Genomic DNA, 25,858 nt, shown 5'->3' with positions numbered 1-25,858 from the left:
TCACTTATGTCGATTAAATCTTACCAACAATTTTCGAAGAAAATTTATAATCATTACTTTTTAAATACTTACATACATTTTTAACACACGATCTAAAGTCTCCTTTAGCTTTTTCCTTTTATCTTTTAATACTTTCTCGTTAAGAGGCGGAGGTTGCATGACATTGTATTCTAAAAGTTAAACATAACACAATTAAGTATTCTATTCTATCCACGATATTAACTAATGAAGAAATAATTTTTTTACTAACCCATTTGGTCTATCTTTTCCATTTCTTCGATAATTTGAGCAGGATCTTTGCCCTTTAAAACAGCTGCTCTCACTAATTGTCTCTGTTTCTTATTTTTCTTTAACTCCTTTTTACGTGCTTCTTTACCTGCAATAAATTTATTAATAATAATTGTACTGAAAGAAACGAATTGCTTGGTTATGTCTTTTACTAACGTGCTTGATCAGTGGGATTCATATATTTCCCACTTTTCGTGGTATTTATTGAACGGCGACCCATGTTTTCTTACTTAAAAACACTAATTATAAGGTATTTGTATACTATATGTTCACAAATTTTTTGTTACACTAATCATTATTTACATTCGTCTCGACTATAGTGGACTATAGAACCGCCATTAATACTTCATACAGTAGCTGCAATGGTTCAAAAAATAGTTGTCCATCTTGCTACCAGCGCCATCAGCGCGGAACAATGAAACCCCATTACTACCACAAACGAAGTATCCAAGTAGCCTTACACCACAGACGAGGTATACGTGTAGACCTTTTACCTCATGGAGTTTCGTGGCCCAATCTGACTGCCATACCGACCTGAAAATTCGAAAGTGATTTTAGCGCCCTCTTCTCATGGATGGCGGTCAGTTAAGAAACTATTCATTAAATTATATGTGGTTCGAATATTGGCAGGAAATTTAAACAGCTACACGCGAGCAATATGTGATCGGATCAGAGTCAAAATGTAATATCCAGATCCTTAAAGAAACTAATTTTCTAAAGAAAAAGTAATCCTCAATAATAATTAATTAAATATTATAATATTATTATATAATAATGTAAATAAGAAGACTATATGGAAAACTATATTTCTACATTTAATTTATCTATTTATTACTATACATACAAATATGTGTATCGGAATAAATAAAAAACTACAAGAGATATAATTATCATTATCCATGCTCAAAGTTTAATCAGAGCTTGAGATGAGAACATAAAACTTATATGTAAAGTTTCATCGAAATTCATTCAGTTGTCAGATGCATAAAAATTTCTGTTTTTTTAATAGTCTCAATATGATCAAGGAATTTGGAAACGTGTTTTAAAAAGAATTTTCGAATTTTTTTTCGTTATGGTATTTATATCTACATAGTTCGCAAAGTAAAAATGCTCGGGGCAGTCGAAACTCAAAATTGTAAAACTGTGTATTCATTGTCACGAGGTCGGATATCAACTGTTGTAAGAGCGAGAAAGAAAGACTCATATTCGCCTTCTTTCTCTATTTCCCGAAATTGCACGAAGCATCGAACTCACGTACGTGCACTGTATGCAGTGGTATGTGCTGCTTCTCCTACTACTTTGTTAGTTGCTAAAGGAAGTTCGTCGTTACTAGTGTCGCTATCGATGAACTCAATTATGCCAAATCTAACCACACTGATTCCACCTGAAGTTTCGGGCGTAAACGGCAAGAATTAATTGAGGCGTGTATTACAATTTACTACACTAAATTGTTGTTCTCCAGACAAATGCATATGTAGGTTATGCAAACATAAACAGAATTCGGCGTATGTTGCAAATGTATTTTATAATGCGTTTTCTGTGAACTTTAAAAGAAAATAATGAAAGAAGTGGACTTTGAAACTATAATTTTTATTTCTATGTATTAAATTTTGACTGTTGTTCCTCTTGAGCAGAAGATTGTGACACTAAAAGAATGAGCAGCGAAACTCAAATCACGAATATCGTGAACGATATTTTGGTAAGTATTTGCAGTGTTTTAATGTTAACTCCTGTAAATTTTACTATTCACAATTACAATTTCTGATAATTCAATAGTAAAATTAATAGAACTTTAAATCTGGCTACGTTGGTCTGGTGATGCTAATTTTTATTTACCTAATAATCAAGTTAATAGTTAATCAAGTAAATTCAAGTTAATAGTAAAAGCATTACTGCTATTTATTTTAATCGAACTTCTTCAGAATTTTAGATTTTGTTTCATCGTCGCAGTGATATAACTTTTCTTGTAAAAATTTTTTTGCACCTGTTACAGAAAGTAGAAGCCATAGAAGAAGCATTTAGTTGCGTGCTCGTGCATCATCCAAACAGCGAGAATGAGAAAATGTCAACATGGCAGACCGAGTTATCGTCTGCTATGTCAAACTTGTCCAAAGAGCAGCAAGAAAATGCTGTACGACAATTTTTATCCATGGCGGCAGCTATGACTAATCATAGGCGGTTACAATTGTTATTGTCATTGCTTGAACATTTAGTTACTTCTAACGTCTTGCCAGCAAGGTACGTATTAAAAGCGATACATTATGAATTAAATCTTGTATACACTTATATGCAATTGTAACCGAGTTCAACTACAATTTTAGACTTGTGTGCGAGTGTATTCTAAGTTGCGACAAATTACAATATCAGTTAGAAGATTTTTGGGTCGAATGTTTTGTTCTTATTCGACATATTATCGGAGGAGTCGATTATAAGGGTGTTCGAGAAATAATGAAAGTAAGTATAAAAAACGCAAGTTTCAAAATTATATAAACAAAAATTAGCAAATTTTATTAACGATGCTATAGGGATGTAAAGAAAAAGCACAAACTATACCTGCTAGGTTAAATGCTTCCGTGCAACCACAGTTAAAAGCACTGGAAAATGTAATTGAGTACATTTTTGATAGAAATGCTTGTTTATTACCCGGCTATTTCATTGTGAATGAAATTCAGAAGGCTTACCCTGGTGGTAAAAACTGGCCACATTGGGTACGTTACGTGAAAGGTAAAGTTTACTACGTTCTGTTAATTTAATAATATCTGATAAGATTAATTGCTTGCAGAAACTAGCAAAACTGCTTTCAAACTTTGTCGAGAGTTTCCGCAATACTGCGCAAATGGTGTCTATAGTAGGACATTCGAAAATGTTACCGGTTGTGGAACATACTGGATATGCAGATTTGATTAATCCTTGGGTACTTGACACAACAACACTGAAGTTTTCTTTAAAAGGAAATTTGCCCTATGACGAAAAATTACTTAAACCCCAAACTGGGCTACTTAGATATGTTTTAGAACAACCCTACAGTAGGGATATGGTGTGCTCGATGCTTGGTTTACAAAAACAGGTACGTTTTCAGTTTAAAAATCAGATGTGAAATAAAATTTGTTTGAGTGGAATTTGTCCTATTATTTTGTTTATGTTACAGCAAAAACAACGATGTATAGCTTTAGAGGAGCAATTAGTTGAACTTGTAATTCTGGCTATGGAACGCGCAGAAAACGAAACTTTGCCAGCAGAAGGAACAGATGGAACTGTTGCCAATCACTACGTATGGTTGCACCTATCGTCGCAACTTATATATTTTGTACTCTTTTCGTATGCTTGTTTTCCAAGTATTGTAATGGCAATACACGATAAATTAGCAGGCAGAGACTTAAGGAAAGGGAGAGATCACTTAATGTGGGTCTTATTACAATTTATTTCTGGAAGTATTCAAAGAAACCCGCTATCAAATTTCTTGCCAGTATTAAAATTGTACGATCTTCTTTATCCAGAGAAGGAACCTTTACCTGTTCCGGATTATACTCAAGCATTATGCACTCATCAAATGGCTATCACATGTATATGGATACATTTGTTGAAAAAAGCTCAATCTGAGCATTCGAATATCCATAGGCCGATACCTCATACTTTGAAACTTCATCATGAATTTTTGCAACATTTAGTAATGCCCAATACTTCTCTTTGTATGGGTTCAGACTATCGCATTGCTTTATTATGTAATGCGTATTCGACGAATCAGGAATATTTTGGTAGACCAATGGCAGCTTTAGTCGATACTATTCTTGGTACGCAAAAGGGTCAGCAGCAACAACCGATGCAGACTTTACAAAATAACGCAGCCCTCGCGAGTGGCCCGACGACACCGTTGTCTATGTCGATTCTGGATTCGTTAACAGTCCATTCGAAGATGAGTCTAATACACAGTATTGTTACCCACGTCATCAAGTTGGCGCAATCTAAAAGTAACATGGCATTGGCGCCTGCGTTAGTTGAAACGTACAGTAGACTACTGGTGTACACTGAGATCGAAAGTCTCGGTATCAAAGGTTTCATCAGCCAGTTACTTCCAACGGTTTTCAAGTCCCATGCATGGGGAACATTGTACACGCTCTTAGAAATGTTCAGTTATAGAATGCACCATATACAACCACATTATAGAGTTCAGCTTTTGTCGCATCTGCACAGCCTCGCAGCCGTGCCGCAAACTAATCAGACACAGCTTCATCTGTGCGTTGAAAGTACGGCTCTTCGTCTAATTACTGGTCTGGGGTCTGCTGAAGTTCAGCCACAGTTATCGAGATTTCTATCAGAACCGAAGACTCTTGTATCCGCAGAATCTGAAGAGTTGAACAGAGCTTTGGTGTTAACATTGGCACGATCTATGCACGTGACAGGAACAGGATCAGATAGCCATAGCGGTACATGGTGCAAGGAATTGTTGAATACGATAATGCAAAATACACCGCACTCGTGGGCGAATCATACTCTTCAATGTTTTCCTCCTGTACTGAGTGAATTCTTCCAACAAAATAGCGTACCAAAAGAAAACAAGCAGCAAATAAAGAAGGCGGTGGAGGAGGAATATCGAAATTGGGCTTCCATGAGCAATGAAAATGATATAATAGCACATTTCTCTGTACCTGGAACACCGCCCCTTTTTCTATGTCTTTTATGGAAAATGATTTTTGAAACTGATCGTATCAGCCCAATTGCGTACAAGATTTTAGAGAGGATCGGAGCACGAGCGCTGTCGGCTCATCTTCGAAAGTTCTGTGATTATCTTGTATTTGAATTTGCTAACAGCGTAGGTGGACAGCACGTAAACAAATGTGTAGATACGATTAACGACATGATATGGAAGTACAACATAGTGACCATCGACAGACTGATCCTTTGTTTAGTATTGAGAACCCACGAAGGTAGCGAGGCTCAAGTATGTTTCTTTATCATTCAATTACTTTTGCTCAAAGCTATTGAATTTAGAAATAGAGTCCAGGAGTTTGTTAAAGAAAACTCTCCCGAGCATTGGAAACAATCGAATTGGCACGAGAAGCATCTTGCGTTTCATAGAAAGTTTCCTGAGAAGTTTGCGCCCGAAGGTATTATGGAACAAACTAGCGGAGGGCCCAGTCAATATCAAAGTTTACCCGTTTACTTTGGAAACGTTTGCCTACGATTCTTACCAGTTTTTGATATTGTTGTACATAGGTATTTAGAAATTCCAGCGGTGTCGAAAAGTTTAGAAACATTGCTGGAACATTTAGGATGTTTATACAAATTTCATGGTTCGTACATGTTCGTATCCACAAGTTACAATACAATTTTCACGATCGTCTGTTATTAAATTTTACGTACTGAATTTCAGATCGACCTGTAACGTATCTTTACAATACATTGCATTACTATGAACGTATGTTGAGGGACAGGCCGCCTCTAAAACGACGCTTAGTGTCCGCCGTTTTAGGTTCACTGAGAGAAATCAGAGCACCAGGATGGGCACTTTCAGAAGCTTATCAAATGTATATGACACGGTCATCCGACGATGTTGTCACGTGGATGCCAGAATTGGATTATTACATTCGTTTGGTACAGAGAATAGTAGAAAGTAAGTATTCTTTTAAATAAACGGTATAAGTGCGCTGCGACAACGCTTAACGCTAATCAAAGTCAAAATGTTGATTAAATAAATAAAGTGAGCTTGTTGAACTATACATATACAGGGTGTTGGGCCACCCCTGGGGGAAATTTTAATGGGAGATTCTAGAGACCAAAATAAGACGAAAATCAAGAATATCAATTTATCGACTGAGCCTTCGTTAAAAAGTTATTAAATAATTAAATTAAAAAGTCTAAAATCATTTTGAAAAAATTATTTTTGGTTGCGGGGGTCAATCACAATCATTTTTGGTCAATAGACATAACTTCGAAATCCTAACCATTTTCGAGAAAAAAATTCCTTACCGAAAATATAATTTCAGGCTAGAAATGTCACCCCGAAATTTCATGCGTATCTTTAGAACGTCATAACTTCTGAACGGATTGAAGGCTTTTAATGTTTCAAAAAGCAAACTACGCGTATTTTGGTGTTGAATATGTACAAATCGCAAAAATATTCGAAGGTTTGGTCCTTGACCCCGTAAAATGAGAAAAACCTCCATAAAATTTTCAAACAGCCATAACTCCTACAATAGTGAATACATTTCAATGAAACTTTTTTCTAAAGTAGAGCTTATAGGTACCTACAAAAAAGTATTAGACAACTTTTCTGTAGAGTGTTAAACAAAATTACTAAAAATCAAAAACGAATTTTTAAGAATAATCGTCAGGGGGTAGGTGCCTATATTTCTCAGCGAAAGAAAAAAATTTCGAGTCGTTCTAAAAAAATTATTTCTAGATTCTGGGGTCAGATATAACCATTTTTAGTAGATACACAAATCCTCGAAATCCTACGCACTTTCGAGAAAAAAATTCAGGAAGGTGGGGAAATTTTTCGGCGAAAAAAAAAAATTTCAAATCGTTTTGAAAAAATTATTTTCGATTGCAAGGGTCAATTACAATTATTTTTGGTGAATATACATAACCTTGAAATCCTACGTATTTTCGAGAAAAAAATTCCTTACTGAAAATATAATTTCAGGCCAGAAATATCACCCCGAAATTTCATGCGTATCTTTAGAACGTCATAACTTCTGAACGGATTGAAGGCTTTTAATGTTTCAAAATGCAAACTACGCGTATTTTGGTGTTGAATATGTACAAATCGCAAAAATATTCGAAAAGTTGGACCTTGACCCCGCAAAATGAGAAAACCCTCATAAAATTGGTCCAATTTTCAAACAACTATAACTCCTACAATAGTGAATACATTTCAATGAAACTTTTTTCTAAAGTAGAGCTTATAGGTATCTACAAAAAAGTATTAGACAACTTTTCTGTAGAGTGTTAAACAAAATTACTAAAAATCAAGAACGAATTTTTAAGAAAAATCGTCAGGGGGTAGGTGCCTAAAAAAGAAAAAAATTTCGAATCGTTCTAAAAAAATTATTTCTAGGTTCTGGGGTCAGATATAACCATTTTTGGTGAACACACATATCCTCGAAATCCTACGCACTTTCAAGAAAAAAATTCAGAAAGGTGAAGAAATTTTTTGGCGAAAAAAAAAAATTTCAAATCATTTTGGAAAAATTATTTTCGATAGCAGGGGTCAATTACAATCATTTTTGGTGAATAGACATACCTTCGAAATCCTAACCATTTTCGAGAAAAAAATTCCTTACCGAAAATCTAATTTCAGGCCAGAAATGTCACCCCGAAATTTCATGCGTATCTTTAGAACGTCATAACTTCTGAACGGATTGAAGGCTTTTAATGTTTCAAAATGCAAACTACGCGTATTTTGGTGTTGAATATGTACAAATCGCAAAAATATTCGAAAAGTTGGTCCTTGACCCCGCAAAATGAGAAAACACTCATAAAATTGGTCCAATTTTCAAACAACTATAACTCCTACAATAGTGAATACATTTCAATGAAACTTTTTTCTAAAGTAGAGCTCATAGGTATCTACAAAAAAGTATTAGTCAACTTTTCTGTAGAGCATCAAACAAAATTACTAAAAATCAAAAACGAATTTGTAAGAAAAATCGTCAGGGGGTAGGTGCCTATATTTCTTAGCGAAAGAAAAAAATTTCGAATCGTTCTAAAAAAATTATTTCTAAATTCTGGGGTCAGATATAACCATTTTTAGTGAATACAGATATCCTCGAAATCCTACGCACTTTCGAGAAAAAAATTCAGGAAGGTGGGGAAATTTTTCGGCGAAAAAAAAAAATTTCAAATCGTTTTGGAAAAATTATTTTCGATTGCAGGGGTCAATTACAATTATTTTTGGTGAATATACATAACCCCGAAATCCTACGTATTTTCGAGAAAAAAATTCTTAACCGAAAATATAATTTCAGGCCAGAAATGTCACCCCAAAATTTCATGCGTATCTTTAAAACGTCATAAATTCTGAACGGATTGAAGGATTTTAATGTTTCAAAATGCAAACTACGCGTATTTCGGCGAAGAATATGTAGAAATCCTAACAATATTGAAAAAGTTGATTCTTGACCCCGCAAAATGAGAAATGCCCCATAAAAATGATCCAATTTTCAAACAGCCATAACTCCTACAATAGTGAATACATTTCAGTGAAACTTTTTTCTAAAGTAGAGCTCATAGGTATCTACAAAAAAGTATTAGACAACTTTTCTGTAGAGCATCAAACAAAATTACTAAAAATCAAAAACGAATTTTTAAGAAAAATCGTCAGGGGGTAGGTGCCTAAAAGCGAAAGAAAAAAATTATTTCTAGATTCTGGGGTCAGATAGAACCATTTTTAGTGAATACACATATCCTCGAAATCTTACGCACTTTCGAGAAAAAAATTCAAGAAAGTGAAGAAATTTTTCGGCGAAAAAAAAAAATTTCAAATCGTTTTGGAAAAATTATTTTCGATTGCAGGGGTCAATTACAATCATTTTTGGTGAATAGACATACCTCCGAAATCCTGCGCGTTTTCGAGAAAAAAATTCAGTACGAGTGGATCTTTAAACGTTAATAACTTCTTAACGAAGCCTCCATCAACAAATTGGTATTCTTGATTTTCGTCTTATTTTGGCCTCTAGAATCTTCCATTAAAATTTTTCCCAGAGATGACCGAACACCCTGTATGTTGCGTGTGTGTGTTTGTTTTTAATATTGAAAATTATTCAAATTATTTAACCCTTGTTTCACAAAATTTGTACGGAAGCAATGTCGGGTACTGCTCATTTCCCTGCTACCGATTGGAGGTTCAATGAATTTCCAAATCCTGCTGCACATGCACTGTACGTTACATGCGTTGAACTTATGGCTGTTCCCGTTGCTCCTAATTTGGTTGCTAACTCGCTGTTGGATGTGGTTGCAAAAGGGTAAGATAGAATTAAATACTGTATATTATTGACTATCGTAGAATACTTTAACAAACCTTCGAACATATCAGGTATACGGTGATACCATCGGACGAAATTCATTTATGGATAAATTGTGTGGGCCTGCTGCTAGCTGCTTTGCCAGAATGTTACTGGTCTGCGCTTCATGATCGGCTAGTAGAAACTATCAGTAGTCCAGGATTAGCCAATTGGCAGTACAGTAATTTAACTCCATTCCAAATGTTCAATTTCAATAATACCCATAATAGTCTGCTGGAAAACAAATATAGTTACATGTTGGCGTTGGCGCATTCCGTATGGCACCACGCTGGCGTTGGACAAATAACTACCATGCCTCAGTAAGTCCAAAGACAAATACACTATAAGTGAAATAGCAAATTTAATATAATTCATCGTAGTACCAATACATTTTTATTTAGGTTTATCAAAGAGAAACTTCAACCGGTTGTGAACAGCGAAGAACAATTAATATATGCTTCTCATTTAATCGGTCCCACTTTGGCAAGATTCAATGCTGAACGACCACATTGTGTCGTAGAATTAGCAGTCTCTTTATACGAAATGCTTGAACACGTAGACCGTCTTCAGACCCATTTGAAATACATGGATCCAGTTTGTGATTTATTGTATCCTTTCGCCAATTATTTTTTACTATTCGTAGAAGTAAATTATTTTTCTTAATAGCTATAATAGGTATCATATAAAATATATGTTTGTCGGCGATATGATGAAAAACGAAGTCGAATGTATTATACGAAGATTGAGACCGGCTTTGCAAATGAGACTACGGTTTATTGCACATATAAACATAGACGAAATTCAGTCTTCCTGAGATATTCCTAGTACGAGTAACGCAGAAGTGAATACGTGCTAACATTAGCAGTCTCAGCTGTATGCACGTTGTCTTCTCAATAATTCAATATTATCTTTGCATAGACAATGCGTTATAAGTATACTTAAACCATTATCTGAATTTAAAACAGACAATATATAAGAACGCGTTTTCTGCGTGTTAAGTGTATATCTCGTATAAAAAAAAGGATTTTTACAAAGCAAATAAGCAATGCACATCAACAGAAAGTAAAAGTATTGCATATATAACAAAATTTAAGTTCCTTTGTCAAAATGGTACATTTATGACGCTTATCACTATATATACTTTCACAGGAAGGAGATACAACAACAGACTGATGTATTAAACAGATTTCTAAATGTATATTGTCACGGTAAAAGACATAAGTTACAAAGCTTGATGTTTTATACGTATTTATAAATTAATCATTCCTATTTATAAGCAAATACTGTTCAACGTGTTTCGAGATTAGTCGTAAATTTTACTAAATGATTACTGCGAGTATAGTGTATGTACGTCTTTAAAAATCTAAGTGAAATATCACATACGCACATCCGTGTGTATAACGTATGAAAATTAAACTGTTTATTATAACATATCACGGAAACAATTTAATGCGTCTATTAAGAGACTTTGAGTTTATTGTAATCAACGTATTCCTCTTTCGAGCTTACGATCAGTTGTGCAAATTTTTAACGTGAAATTTAATTTTGTACTAATAATTGAAGGGCGTGCTGACACGTTTTATTAAAAATTTCATTTAAGTTTTACTAACGAGAAAATTATTCAACTTTTCGGAAATAAACGATGTAATATATTTTCCAGTTCCTAGATATGCGCTGCTCCGAATTAGCAATGTTTCAGGGTACTTGTAAGAAATAGTTAAAATGACATTTTCATACCGGTATTATGCCAGCTATATCGAAATAAATATCGATATTTTTAAATAGTCATTTTATTGTTTTCAAAGAAACCGATATTTCGAATACCGGTATGGTGTCATCAAAACCACATTATAGTAGATATTTTATTAAAAGGGGGGGGGATCATGGATTAAATTTTAACAAATACGGAAAATCTCAGAGCTAAACTATATCGGGTTCAATCCTTCAGAGATCGTATTATGTACATTGACTCAAAGTAAAACTATGACACCTACAGTTTTGCACTTCATGAAGCAACTGGTATTGCAAGAAAAGTATTGTAACAGAAAATAAAGTTATTTTTATTAAGCTCTATCGAAGACCAATCAAATTTACTAAAAACAAAAGCAAAATTTATCTACATTCAGTCATAAAAAAATCTAAGTTTCAAAAAATAATGGAAAATAATCTCAAACTAAAACTAGGACAATTGGCAACATTGTTGAATGTGGGGGAATCACCGGTAACTTTATCATTTGATAGCTATAATTGTTTTAATTTTATGTTGAGTGTGAAATAAGCGATAGAAATTTGTGAGTTTTATTTTGTATAATTAATAATAATAATTTTGTATAGGGAGCTAATTATAATTCATTTTAAAGATGGATTGATTGAGTGGTGGTGCTAGGGACTGACTTCAACGCCACATCCACTCTCCTTCTGGTGATTTCACTGTGAAGCGTGGGGAACGACCTGTTTCTTACCACCGACTGGAATGACGACAGGTGGCGTTGAAGATGCTATTGACTGGGCTTGAGTTCATCGATGGCGACACTAGTAACGACGAACTTCCTTTAGCAACTAACAGAGTGCTGGGAAAAGTAGACATACACCACTGCATGCAGTGCACGTACGTGAGTTCGATGCTTCGTGCAACTTCGGGAAATAGAGAAAGAAGACGAATATGAGTCTTTCTTTCTCGCTCTTACAACAGTTGATATCCGACCTCGTGACAATCAATGTTTTTCAATATCCGTATCAATTTGATGTACAGAATCAAATGTGTATATTTGACTTAACGGAATATTTGCGAGTGATAGATTGAACAACATTATTCTAAAATATTCGTGGTATACGTTTTTAATGTGGTTTAGGTGGGTATGCAATATATAAGAGTTCGTTTAATTTTGTCTTTTCTAGAGAAAATAGAGAACAAGTTTATTTGATCTTTTTATATAAAACACTAGTTCCACGTAAGATGTCGCTGATTGGCTGTCACTGTGCTAATACCTGTCAGTCAGCGAACTGTAACAGGAGTGGGGAACACGCTGTGCCTTCTTCTCATAGAAGAATGATACTTCAATGTCGAAAGATGTCGCTGTCAGTAACTTTCGACAACGTTTTGTTCAAACTTCTGTCACGAGTCAGTGTTTAAAAAAGCGCGGCATAAAGAGTATAAAACAATTGAAAAAGAGAATAAGTCTAGCGTTAGAATAAATTGTGCATATCAATGCATCTATTATGTTTTATTGGTGATACACAATCATAATTACTGTAGAAAACAATTTCTATCGTTCATCGCGGTAATCACATAACCTAAATTCGATTTCAACAAACGGAGTAAAACATGTTCTCAGCGAAGCATAATGTGAAGTCAACGTTACTTTATGGACCTGCAGAATTAAGCAAATCTTTCATGTTCGAGGTAATCATAACAGAAAATTGTAGCCTGCAGTTTATCAGAATAATTTAGAATATAGTTAAACATTTTTTCATAGTTGAGTACAAGATAAAAGTAACGCATACAGTATCTTTAGTATTTCAGTAACTATTTATTTCAGACCCTATTTGGTATAATACATTTTTATATAGAATTTAATGCTTTATCTGAATTCTGTAAGAAAGATTAATCATTCCATTTGAAAAACTAAAAGTGACTTTCACGTCTTGATAAGAAAGCAAAATAACATAAAACCGATTACAGTTCTATATTGAGCCGTTTATTTTGAAAGAGGCGTAAGTCCATTTATGTTCGAATCGAGATATCAAAGGGTTTGCATTGGATTAAATTTAAAAATATGGGTAACAAATGACATAGTAGAATAATGCTTTCGAGTTTCTAAGAGTGTCAAATTTATCATCCCAATTAGCATAATTAACATTATTTAAGAAATAATATGTTTTTGATGGCTGTGATTGGACTTACGCCACTTTCAAAATCAATGAAATGACGTTTTCAATTCTTAAGAAAGTGCAAGTCCATGAAATAAAAATAAATGTATACACTTTTGTGTTATAAAATCAAAAAAATATTCAACTTTAATTCTTTGTTAAATAATTTTTATATTAAAATTAATATTGTTTTATCAATTATTATTCAGTCTTCTCCAGTTTGTGTATAAGTTATGTACGAGTTAGTCTCGTTTTTTTTGCATAGTAGTGCCAACTTGATATTATTAAAGTTTTTTGGGCTTCCCTGTTACAATAGTAAATCCAATGTTTTTCGAATGGTGCATCCTCGTTTGTTGTCATTCTGTAGAATAATTTACATGGATCGCTATTCAAAAATCTCATCCAACATATTTTAAACCAATTTACTCATTCACCGTCAGTATTTTTTAGTCTTGAAAAAGTCGCGTTTCTGTCTTTCTGTGGACAGGCGCTGTTCTGTGTTTACAACAAATTCATTGCACATTGATAATTCAACTGCTACTTTGATAACACTATGCAACAAAATAAAAAAGCTGGGATCTCATAAAATTTTGTTGCATAATATTTTCCATATCCATTTGAAACTCTCACAATGGGACTTACGCCACTTTCAAAATAAACTTTTTCATCGCTTCATTAACCAGCAGATTTTCGTGTTACAAAATCTTAATGATTTTAAATATATTAGTAACAAGTTGCTTCCGAATGAAACGATCATGTAAAAATGTAACTATTAAGGTAGCTAACTCGAGTTTTTTGGAAAATGGACTTACGCCACTTTCAAAATAAATGGTTCATATGTCCTTCTGCAAACCATGCAACTTTTATCTGTTTTTTCGTACAACAAATAATTTATGAGTTATTTGAAGTCATCATGTTATGAGATTCACCCTATATAAAAGTACCTCAGAATATTTACAACGATGCCAACGAGCTATGTGAATAAATAAAATTTATATTTTCCTGAGACTGTTACCCCTTTGCACTCGTATTTATATTTGAGAGGGTTACCAATCGACTCTGAATTTTTCTCCATATGCAATCAAAATGAAAACATTTTTATGGGAACATATTACAATTTAACTTGTCGGTTTAGTAGAAAAAATTAGAAAAATACACAAGTTTAATCTGCGTCTCACCCCCTCTTGAACAGTGAAAATTTATATAATATGTGTATATAAATTTTGATTTTTCAAAATATTTAAAACACTAGATAAAACTAACTTTGATATTGGAAGAAATAGATAGGACATACGGGAATACTGAAGGCTAAAAATAATACTGTAATACATAAAATATGAGGATTCAGTATATTTTTTATTACCAGCCTTTATGAATGTATGAAATATAGTTTCAATGTTCCCCTCAAAAACACAGTCTTGTATTACAGGTTTTTATTTTTCTTTTCAAAGAAAAACTTTTCAATTTCGCTGAAAAATTTCAGCAACTACACCATGTCGATTTTGATTAAAAATTAGTTTTTCATTTTTAATGAATTTGTTTGACGCTGTACGGAAATGTTATTTAATACTTTTTTGTAGACATCCATAAGCTCTACTTCAGAAATAAATTTCAATCAAATCTATTCACTATTGTAGGATTTATGGCCCTTTGAAAATTGGGCCATTTGTATGGGGTATTTGTCACTTTACGGGGTTAAGGAACAACTTTTTGAATATTTTTAGAATTTCTACATATTCTTCGCCAAAATACACGTTGTTTGTCGTTTGAAACATTAAAATCCTCCAAACCGTTCAGAAGTTATGACATTTTAAAGATTCGAATGAAATTTCGGGGCGATATTTCTAACCTCACATTATATTTTTAGAAAAGAATTTTTTTCTCGAAAGTGCGTGGGATTTGGGGGTTACGTGTATTCACCAACAATGATTGTAATTGACCTCTGCAATCGAAAATAATTTTTCCAGAATGATTTGATACTTTTTAATTTCGCCAAAAAAAAGCACCTACTCCCTGTCGATTTTTCTTAAAAATTCGTTTTTGTGTTTTAGTAATTTTGTTTGACGCTCTACAGAAAAGTTGTCTAATACTTTTTTGTAGACATCCATAAGCTCTACTTCAGAAAAAAGTTTCATTAAAATATGTTTACTATTGTAGGAGTTATGGCTGTTTGAACATTGGACCATTTCTATGAGGTTTTTCTCACTTTACGGGGTTAAGGAACAACTTTTTGAATATTTTTAGAATTTCTACATATTATTCACCAAAATCTGCATCGTTTGCCTTTTGAAACATTAAAATCCTCCAAACCGTTCAGAAGTTATGACATTTTAAAGATTCGAATGAAATTTCGGGGCAATATTTCTAACCTCACATTATATTTTTGGAAAAGAATTTTTTTCTCGGAAATGCGTAAGATTTCGGATGTATGTATAATGGCTAAATATGATTGTAATCGACCTCTGTAACCGAGAATAATTTTTGTAGAACGATTTGAAAAATTTTTTTTCACCGAAAATTTTCAATTTCTTTCCAAATTTTTCTTTCGAAAGTGGATAGGATTTCGGGGGTATGTGTATTCACCAAAAATTATTGTAATCAACCCCTGCAACTGAAAATAATTTTTTCGAAATGATTTTGAAACTTTTTAATTTAATTTTTTAATAACTTTTCAACGAAGGCTCAGTCGATAAATTGATATTCTTGATTTTCGTTTTATTTTGGCCTCTAGAATCTCCCATTAAAATTTTCCCCAGGGGTGGCGCAACACTCTGTATATTTGTAGTTCAACAAGCACACTTTATTTATTTAATTAACATTTCGACTTTGATTAGCGTCTATTCACCAAAAATGCTTGTAATTGACCCCTGTAATTAAATATAATTTTTTGAGTATGACTTGAAATTTTTTAATTTCGTCCAAAAATTTTAGTGCCTACTCGAATTTTTCTCTCGAAAGTGGATAAGATTTCGGGGGTATGTGTATTCGCCAAAAATTATTGTAATTGACACCCGCAACCAAAAATAATTTTTCCAGAACGATTTGAAACTTTTCAATTTAATTTTTTAATAACTTTTTTAACGAAGGCTCAGTCGATAAATTAATATTCCTGATTTTCGTTTTATTTTGGCCTCTAGAATCTCTCTTTAAAATTTTTCCTAGGGGCGATCGAACACCCTATACATATGCAGGGTGTTCGGCCACTCCTGGGAAAAATTTTAATGGGGAATTTTAGAGGCCAAAATAAGACGAAAATCAAGAATACCAATTTGTTGATCGAGGCTTCGTTAAAAAATTATTAACATTTAAAGTTCCGCCCATAATGAATTTTTTTCTAGAAAATGCGCAAGATTTCGAGGGTATGTGTAATGACCAAAAATTATTGTAATTGACCCCTGCAACTAAAAATATTTTTTCCAAAACGATTTGGAATTTTTTTTTTCCGTCGAAAAATTTCACACATTCTCGAATTTTTTTCTCGAAAGTGGGTAGAATTCCGGGAGTATGTCTAATGACCAAAAATTATTGTAATTGACCCCTGCAACTAAAAATATTTTTTCCAGAACGTTTTGAAATTTTTTTTTTCGTCGAAAAATTTAGGCGCCAAATTAGATTTTCGGTGAGGAATTTTTTTCTCGATAGTGCGTAGGATTTCGGGGGTATGTCTAATGACCAAAAATTATTGTAATTGACCCCCGCAACCGAAAATAATTTTTTTAGAACGATTTGAAAAATTTTTTTTTCATCGAAAAACTTCAACACCTTCTCGAATTTTTTTCTCGAAAGTGGATAGTATTTCGGAGGTATGTGTAATGACCAAAAATGATTGTAATTGACCCCCGCAGCTGAAAATAATTTTTTCAGAACGATTTGAAATTTTTGAATTTAATTGTTAATAACTTTTTAACGAAGCCTCCATCAACAAATTTTTATTCTTGATTTTCGTCTTATTTTGGCCTCAAGAATCTCGCATTAAAATTTTTCCCAGGGGTGGCCGAACACCCTGTATACACACATTTTAGTTTTACTAAAGAAAACATTGAAACAAGGGTCCCTAGAATGAAATACTAATACAAATACGTGTATAATAATAAAACGTCTAACGTCGCTTTTACATCGACATACGAGTGCAAAGGGTTAATATTTGAATATTAAAGAAAATAAATAGCTCTCATAAAAATGAAACTCTCAGAAAAATTACTGAAAGCAACAGTCTTGGCGGTAAACTTACGGCCATTAAAGTGTTACGCGTTCGTTGAGCGTCTTATCGCGTGTCTAGCACTTGTTACGGGTCTGTTTCGTCACAAGTGGTCACGACATTTCCGGAATCGGGTTTTCCTTCGTAGACAGCAATTTACTGGGCCGAAGAAGGACGTCGCGTTGTTTATATTACACCAGCCCCGTTGGAGAGCCTGCCGGCGGCCTGTCACGACAGAAGTAATCCAGCACCCGCGGCTTTCAAGCTGATGAGATTTATGTAAGCGGAACACTTTTCTTGCGATGCTTCTGCGCATGCAGCGGCCTTCGGGATTCGTTTCTATAAAAAGAACGATCAGACTTACGTCTGATAAATCACTTCGCCAAACTTAATTTTCGAGGTTATTTTCGAATCGCTTCTGTTCCCGTAGAATTAGAATCCCGAAAGGCGAATAACGTTTACAATAATTTCGAGCGATCACCTTGAAAATGTATGTTTCTTCTTTGTTGATAATTTTCATCGAAAGTCGAAAATTAAATTCAAATCCGTTCGTACGCAAAGAATGCTGCATGTAGAGTCTATAACTTTAATATTGCTACTTTAGAACACTTTATTTTTTCTTAGAATACAAATTAGGAGAAAAACGAGACAATTTGACCGTAATGGTAACCAACTGTAGCAGAACTGAACAAGCGCGCATCGGTCGGTAAAAAATGGAACATTAACATACATGCATACTAGATCGCCACGCGACAACAAAAATAAACGACTCGCACGCACTGTAGACGTAGAACACTAATAAACACAGTTTTTTAAAAGATATGGGGAACTTTGATTTTATTCTTATTATCTGTTGAACAACTTTTTCGTATTCATATCCTAGCAATAAACAAAAACATTAACATTAACTTTTTTAACATCACAAATAATAACTTTGAACCTTCAGTCGGTAATGTAGAACGCAACCCTCATCATAGAAAACGCACCTGTCGCCACAGTATTCAAATTTTAATGGGGGATTCTAGAGGCCAAAATAAGACGAAAATCAAGAATACCAATTTGTTGATGGAGGCTTCATTAAAAAGTTATTAACAATTAAATTCAAAAATTTCAAATCGTATTGGAAAAATTATTGTCGGTTGCAGGGGTCAATTACAATCATTTTTGGTCATTACACATACCCCCGAAATCCTATGCACTTTCGAGAAAAAAATTCCTTACCGAAAATATAATGTGAGGTTAGAAATGTTGCCCCGAAATTTCATTCGAATCTTTAAAATGTCATAACTTCTGAACGGTTTGGAGGATTTTAATGTTTCAAAAGGCAAACAACGCGTATTTTAGTGAAGAGTATGTAGAAATTCTAAAAATATTCAAAAAGTTGTTCCTTAACACCGTAAAGCTACAAAAACCCCATAAAAATGATCCAATTTTCAAACAGCCATAACTCCTACAATAGTGAATGGATTTGATTGAAATTTTTTTCTGAAGTAGAGTTGTTGGATACCTATAAAAAAGTATTAAACAACATTTCCGTACAGGGTCAAACAAATTTATTAAAAATGAAAAACTAATTTTTAACAAAAATTGACAGAGTTGTTGCTGAACTTTTTTGGCGAAATTGAAAAGTTTCAAATCATTTTGGAAAAATTATTTTCGGTTGCAAGAGTCAATTACAATAATTTTTGGTGAATAGACATACCCCCGAAATCTTGCGCATTTTCGAGAAAAAAATTCAGTATGGGCGGAATTTTAAACGTTAATAACTTTTTAACGAAGCCTCCATCAACAAATTGGTATTCTTGATTTTCGTCTTATTTTGGCCTCTAAAATCCCCTATTAAAATTTTTCCCAGGGTTGGCCGAACACCCTGTATATGCTTCAACGAGAATTGGCGGGAAATATAAACAGCTGCGTGATCAGACCAGGGGCGAAACGTAAAGTTCAGGATCACTAAATATTAGGAAAGAAGCTAATTTCCTAAACAAAAAAAACTCAATCTCAATATTAATATGATATTATTAATATTACTATATAATAATGTAAATAAGAAGGCAAATGAAAGTACAAATTAAACTCTAAAAAACTGTATTTCAACATTTATGTATTTCTTACTATTATAAAAATTTATGCTGTTTCTATGTTTTAACTGTCAGAATTTAAATGAATTATAATATTCAGTTAATGCATCAATATTCTAATCCAATTCCAAGCCAAAAATTTATGTTCAATAACTTGAACACGGTCGTCACATTTTCCTCAGTTTCCAACCGTAACATATTTTAATGACCCATGAAATAAATTTTTTACATCCATAAATCTGGACGTTGTATTATTCGTTGCAATATAATTTTTAACTCGAGACTAAGTCATTTCGATTGGATTTAATGTATCACATGAGGGCCCTTCTCAGGGGCCGCTAAAAAGCGTCCCTGAGCAGCGAAGTTCAGCAGCCACTCGTCTGCGGCAGCAGCGTCAATCACGTGGACTTTAGGTTAGGGTTAGGTTATAGTTTTCCCCTGTTTCGTGCTTGATATCGAACAATCTCGACGGTACAATTCCACTGGCCATGTGGAAGAATACCACGTAGAAAGTTTTATTCGAGAAGTTTGTTCAACGTCCCGGAAGTGTTCGAGGAACATTAGTTACTCAGCGCGTCACGCGCGACAACCATCGACATTCGACGCGCATAAATATACGCGTTGTTTACGATCGATCGTGTTTTCAGTAGAGCCCGCTTCGAACGCGCGTAGATCACGCAGTGGGAACGTTATTCATTCCACTGCACCGAACTGCATAAAGTAACCTCATTGCTGCGCAAAGGGCCTCAATTTATTATTGAACGAGTATCAAAATAAATTTCCTCAAGACATATTTCTCTGTTCCGATCTTTTCTGTTTAAACCGTACAACGATAATATTTGGTGGACGCATGAATCAATTCGAAGAGGTTTATTCTTTCGAACGTCGACTAAACACCGAAGTTCGCAATTTTTATGCGCGATCCATCATGGCGCCAGAGGGTAAATAAACCATCGGTGCGAGGGATCGTCGCAAATCAGCAGCTTCCTTCTTCTACGGTTTATTTTTCGAAGAGAGATTCCGTGTCCGCGAGGAGGATTCGTTGAACGTGCTTTCTGGCGAAAGAGGAAAATTCCCCTTCCTAATTGCCTTGCTTTAATAATGGCGCGTAACCTGAGTTATCGCGGGCCGCTACACATCGAAGTTAAATTTGAACAAAATGTTTATTATTATATGTATGTACGGGAATGTTCCATTAAATCAGTTACGTGCTATTTATTAACGATATCGATATTTCTTTTCAAAAATTAATTGATTTCAAGGAAATTCATTCATTGATTGTAAGGAAATTTTCTACTATTTTAAAACCTACGATATTTAAAATAGTGTCTCGCCTAAAGGAATCTAATTTAATATCTGTTTATTTACAATAAAAAAAAATGTTTTCTAATGTCATCTTTTTCGGAGTTTTTTTGAAGATTATGTTCTTTTATCTACAACGTAATTACATCTTTTATGTAATGGGTTTTTCAAAATAGATTATAGGAAATTTTTTTTTAATAAAAAACAATTTTGAATTTTATTGGTTTTTTAAATTTAATTATCACTGATTTTTAAACGTAAATTTTAACAACTTTAACACACTTTTCAGTCGTATACGACTCTATTGTTAAAATTGTCTATCATTGTAGGTTAGAAATAAAAGAAAGTGACGAGAAATAAAGATGGCGTTTAACAGATATTCTCGTTCAACATTCTAAATGTACTTTTAAGTAACCCTGTAGTTGATATTAAAAGATGAACGTAGATTGAAAAGAGGCGAGAGATCCGTCAAAGAATTTCTTTGAATTTAATTTCAAAAATTAATTGATCACAATGGAAATATCAAAGAATTTCTTTAAATTTCTTGTCAAAAATTAATTCATTACAAAGGAAATTTTCTACTATTTTTCAACCTAAAATACTTAAAATAGTGTCTGGCCTAAAAGAATCTAATCTAATATCTGTTAAGTTACAATAAAAAAAAAATATTTTCTAATGTCATGTTTTTTGGAGTTTTTTGAAGATTATCTTCTTTTGTCTACAACGTAATTACATTTTTTATTTTTTATATTGTAATGGGTTATTCAAAATAGGTTATAGGAAATTTTTTTTTAATAAATAACAATTTTGAATTTTATTGGTTTTTTAAATTTAATTATCACTGATTTTTTAAAGTAAATTATCATAACTTTAACAAGCTTTTCAGTCGTACAAGATTCTATTGTTAAAACTGTCTGTTATTGTAGGTTAGAAATATTGAAAAACAATATTGAATTTGATTGGTTTTTTAAATTTAATTATCACTGATTTTTAAAAGTAAATTTTCATAACTTTAACACGCTTTTTAGCGGTATACGACACCATTGTTAAAATTGTGTATCATTGTAGGTTAGAAATATTGAATTTTATTGGTTTTTAAAATTTAATTATCACTGATTTTTAAAAGTAAATTTTCATAACTTTAACACGCTTTTCATCGTACAAGATTCTATTGTTAAAACTGTCTGTTATTGTAGGTTAGAAATATTGAAAAACAATATTGAATTTTATTGGTTTTTAAAATTTAATTATCACTGATTTCTAAAAGTAAATTTTCATAACGTTAACACGCTTTTCAGTCGTTACACGACTCTATTGTTAAAATTGTCTATCATTGTAGGTTAGAAATATTGAAAAACAATATTGAATTTTATTGGTTTTTTAAATTTAATTATCACTGATTTCAAAAAGTAAATTTTAACAACTTTAACACACTTTTCAGTCGTACAAGATTCTATTGTTAAAATTGTCTATCATTGTAGGTTAGAAATATTGAAAAACAGTATTGAATTTTATTGGTTTTTAAATTTAATTATCACTGATTTCTAAAAGTAAATTTTAATAATTTTAACACGCTTTTCAGTGGTATACGACTCCATTATTAAAATTGTCTATCCTTGTAGGTTAGAAATATTGAAAAACAATATTGAATTTTATTGGATTTTTAAATTTAATTATCACTGATTTCTAAAAGTAAATTTTCATAGCTTTAACACGCTTTTCAGTCGTACAAGATTCTATTGTTAAAATTGTCTATCATTGTAGGTTAGAAATATTGAAAAACAATATTGAATTTTATTGGGTTTTCCAATTTAATTATCATTGATTTTTTTAAAGTAAATTTTAACAACTTTACCAAGCTTTTCAGCGGTATACGACTCCATTGTTAAAATTGTCTATCATTGTAGGTTAGAAATATTGAATTTTATTGGTTTTTTAAATTTAATTATCACTGATTTCTAAAAGTAAATTTTCATAGCTTTAACACGCTTTTCAGTCGTACAAGATTCTATTATTAAAATTGTGTATCATTGTAGGTTAGAAATATTGAAAAACAATATTGAATTTTATTGGTTTTTCCAATTTAATTATCATTGATTTTTTTAAAGTAAATTTTAACAACTTTAACACGCTTTTCAGCAGTATACGACTGCATTGTTAAAATTGTCTATCATTGTAGGTTAGAAATATTGAAAAACAATATAGAATTTTATTGGTTTTTTAAATTTAATTATCACTGATTTCTAAAAGTAAATTTTCATAACTTTAACACGCTTTTCAGTCGTACATCATTCTATTGTTAAAATTGTGTATCATTGTATATTAGAAATATTGAAAAACAATATTGAATTTTATTGGTCTTTCCAATTTAATTATCATTGATTTTTTTAAAGTAAATTTTAACAACTTTAACACGCTTTTCAGTGGTATACGACTGCATTGTTAAAATTGTCTATCATTGTAGGTTCGAAATATTGAAAAACAATATTGAATTTTATTGGTTTTTAAATTTAATTATCACTGATTTTTAAAAGTAAATTTCCATAACTTTAACACGCTTTTCAGTCGTACAAGATTCTATTGTTAAAATTGTCTATCATTGTAGGTTAGAAATATTGAAAAACAATATTGAATTTTATTAGTTTCTTAAATTTAATTATCACTGATTTTCAAAAGTAAATTTCAATAACATTAACACGCTTGTCAGCGGTATACGACTCCATTGTTAAAATTGTCTATCATTGTAGGATAGAAATATTGAATTTTATTGGTTTTTTAAATTTAATTATCACTGATTTCTAAAAGTAAATTTTCATAGCTTTAACACGCTTTTCAGTCGTACAAGATTCTATTGTTAAAATTGTCTATCATTGTAGGTTAGAAATATTGAAAAACAATATTGAATTTTATTGGTTTTTAAATTTAATTATCACTGATTTCTAAAAGTAAATTTTCATAACTTTAACACGCTTTTCAGTCGTACATCATTCTATTGTTAAAATTGTGTATCATTGTAGGTTAGAAATATTGAAAAACAGTATTGAATTTTATTGGTTTTTAAATTTAATTATCACAGATTTCTAAAAGTAAATTTTCATAACTTTAACACGCTTTTCAGTCGTACAACATTCTATTGTTAAAATTATCTATCATTGTAGGTTAGAAATATTGAAAAACAATATTGAATTTTATTGGTTTTTTAAATTTAATTATCATTGATTTTTGTAAAGTAAATTTTAACAACTTCATCACGCTTTTCAGTGGTACAGGATTCCATTATTAAAATTGTCTATCATTATAGGTTAGAAATAAAAGAATGTTTTAAGAAACAAAGATGGCGCTTAACAGATCTTCTCGTTCAACATTCTAAAACATTTAGATAACCCTGTAGTTGATATTAAAAGATGAACGTAGTTACATTGAAAATAGGCGTGAAATCCATCAAGGAAGTTTAAGTTTCAGCAAAATATTACGAATTAGGGCGTTATATCGAATAGACACAGCGTGTTTTCATCCTCACTCTTGCTGCAGTTCGCTGATTGGCTGTCACCGATCTTCGTCGCCATTTTCAACCAATACCTGCGAGTCAGCTCACTGCAACAGAAGTGGAAATACAAACAAACTGCGTCTTCTCGTGGAAGAATAACACATGAACCAAGTCCCAATTATTTTGACTATTAATTTTCCTAAAATTGATATAAATTAAATAAATTTTAAGTCACAACAAGATTGCATTAATGCCATGCAACAAATTGATCATGAAATGAATGTCGAACGATCGCAACAAATTACATACTATCCCAGGTACTTGGAGAACTACGAGGCTCTCGTAAAGCGACTCGTCGAATTGCACACCTTCGCTAGCATACCTTCCGTACTCTTGATCGACAACTTTGACGCCTATGTTAACGATTATGCGAAAAGCAAGTCGATGCAGAATGTGCACATTGGCAAAACATGTGCGGTGATCCTCGACACGATGAATGCATGCTCGAAAATCTTGAAAACGAATGTAAGTAAATGAATAAATCAAAAAATAGATTTCTTCTCGAAAGTTAGCTACTAAAAAATTTTTAACCATTTTTGTCTATCGTTTAGGTGTACCTGTGCGCGTGGTCCTCCACGGCGATGAATAATATTAGTATTTATTCCATGTACTTTGCCAACGTCTGGTGTCTGACGAACGAAGAGGAAGGCAAAACGATATTATTACGAAAACATTCGCACGAGTCGTCCACTGAAAAGTGTCCCTCGTACAGATACCATGTACTTCAAGATGGCACACGCGTTTTAAAGCAGATCTTTTACGAGAGCATCGAGAATTAATCTTTCTGTATCGAATATTTTGTTTTCTCAGCGATTTAATGTAAATAATCATTGCGTAAATTTCTGAAGGAAGTGATATAATATTATTGTAAATTACCACTGCATTTTCAATGTAAACCAATGTAAAACAATTTGTATTATCGATTTCCGTCCAATAGAGACATTTATTTTAACCTTGAAAACGCACAACGATTCAAACAAAAAAGTAAAATAGTTGTAATTTACCTTTGAAACGAAGAGAGTTTTGTATTTAACATTTTCCATGAGAAAGCATTGTTTTTGAGATATTTAGATTGTGGTGTTTTTAAATGAACACACTGTATGGAAGAGAGTGGGATAAAATGTATAAATCAGAGGGCAAAAATGATTTTACAAAGCATTGGACAATCAGAAAATAAGTTTTTTGTTTTAAAAGCATATTTAGTGGTTTTGTCTTAAGGGTAGGGTAAAACTTCTAACCTAACTTTGTATACCTAACAACTCAAGGATAAAGCAAGGAAAATTAAAAAGTGGCTTATTCAGTGAACACATTGAAAAACTAATGATAAACAAAGCGTCGATCCAATGTTATCTATTGAAAAGTATATATTTTATAATGAACTGTTTATTAATTCTGCACCAAAACAAAACATGGATCCAGTGTATGAAGTGTCATGGCTGAGCATATCAAGTTTCTACAAGTGTTGAAGAGTGCTTGTGATGTTAAATTAACGAAAAAAATTCAAAATTTATCTGTTTTTATATTTCTATATTTAATAATACATATTCAAAATTTCTCGTATTATTAAAAA

The 25,858-nt window shown here is 32.4% G+C and overlaps 3 protein-coding genes across 4 annotated transcripts in view; 2 read left to right on the top strand and 1 right to left on the bottom strand.

Annotated features, from left to right (window-relative positions):
• Window positions 1–17,983, bottom strand: part of LOC143349119 (uncharacterized) — a 20,600-nt gene extending 2,617 nt beyond the window's left edge. Inside the window, exons 1-5 of the mRNA XM_076780091.1 lie at window positions 17,840–17,983; window positions 17,392–17,697; window positions 445–822; window positions 251–376; window positions 73–170 (exon numbers count right to left, since the gene is read on the bottom strand). Of these exons, the coding sequence (XP_076636206.1) occupies window positions 73–170; window positions 251–376; window positions 445–508 (288 nt within the window). The 5' untranslated portion in view covers window positions 509–822; window positions 17,392–17,697; window positions 17,840–17,983. The remainder of the gene's footprint in view (window positions 1–72; window positions 171–250; window positions 377–444; window positions 823–17,391; window positions 17,698–17,839) is intronic.
• Med23 (mediator complex subunit 23) lies at window positions 1,626–10,723 on the top strand. Of its 2 annotated transcripts, XM_076779767.1 has the most exons (11): window positions 1,626–1,987; window positions 2,282–2,526; window positions 2,610–2,742; window positions 2,814–2,996; window positions 3,071–3,355; window positions 3,437–5,579; window positions 5,660–5,899; window positions 9,092–9,251; window positions 9,323–9,610; window positions 9,692–9,898; window positions 9,966–10,723. In XM_076779767.1, the coding sequence occupies exons 1-11, from the start codon at window positions 1,943–1,945 to the stop codon at window positions 10,102–10,104; spliced, it is 4,068 nt and encodes a 1,355-aa protein (XP_076635882.1). In that variant the 5' UTR covers window positions 1,626–1,942; the 3' UTR covers window positions 10,105–10,723. The 2 variants fall into 2 exon arrangements, with proteins under 2 accessions (XP_076635882.1, XP_076635883.1); XM_076779768.1 differs by lacking the exons at window positions 1,626–1,987; window positions 2,282–2,526; window positions 2,610–2,742 and having other exon boundaries at window positions 2,885–3,012.
• Window positions 12,394–25,858, top strand: LOC143349130 (uncharacterized). Its single transcript, XM_076780117.1, has 4 exons — window positions 12,394–12,693; window positions 17,507–17,637; window positions 24,546–24,753; window positions 24,840–25,858. Exons 1-4 carry the CDS (start codon window positions 12,616–12,618, stop codon window positions 25,065–25,067), a joined length of 645 nt encoding a protein of 214 aa, XP_076636232.1. The 5' UTR covers window positions 12,394–12,615; the 3' UTR covers window positions 25,068–25,858.

Source organism: Colletes latitarsis, chromosome 12 (genome assembly GCF_051014445.1).
Source record: "Colletes latitarsis isolate SP2378_abdomen chromosome 12, iyColLati1, whole genome shotgun sequence".
NCBI classification, from domain to species: Eukaryota; Metazoa; Arthropoda; class Insecta; order Hymenoptera; family Colletidae; genus Colletes; species Colletes latitarsis.
This window is presented reverse-complemented; position numbering and strand designations above follow the sequence as displayed.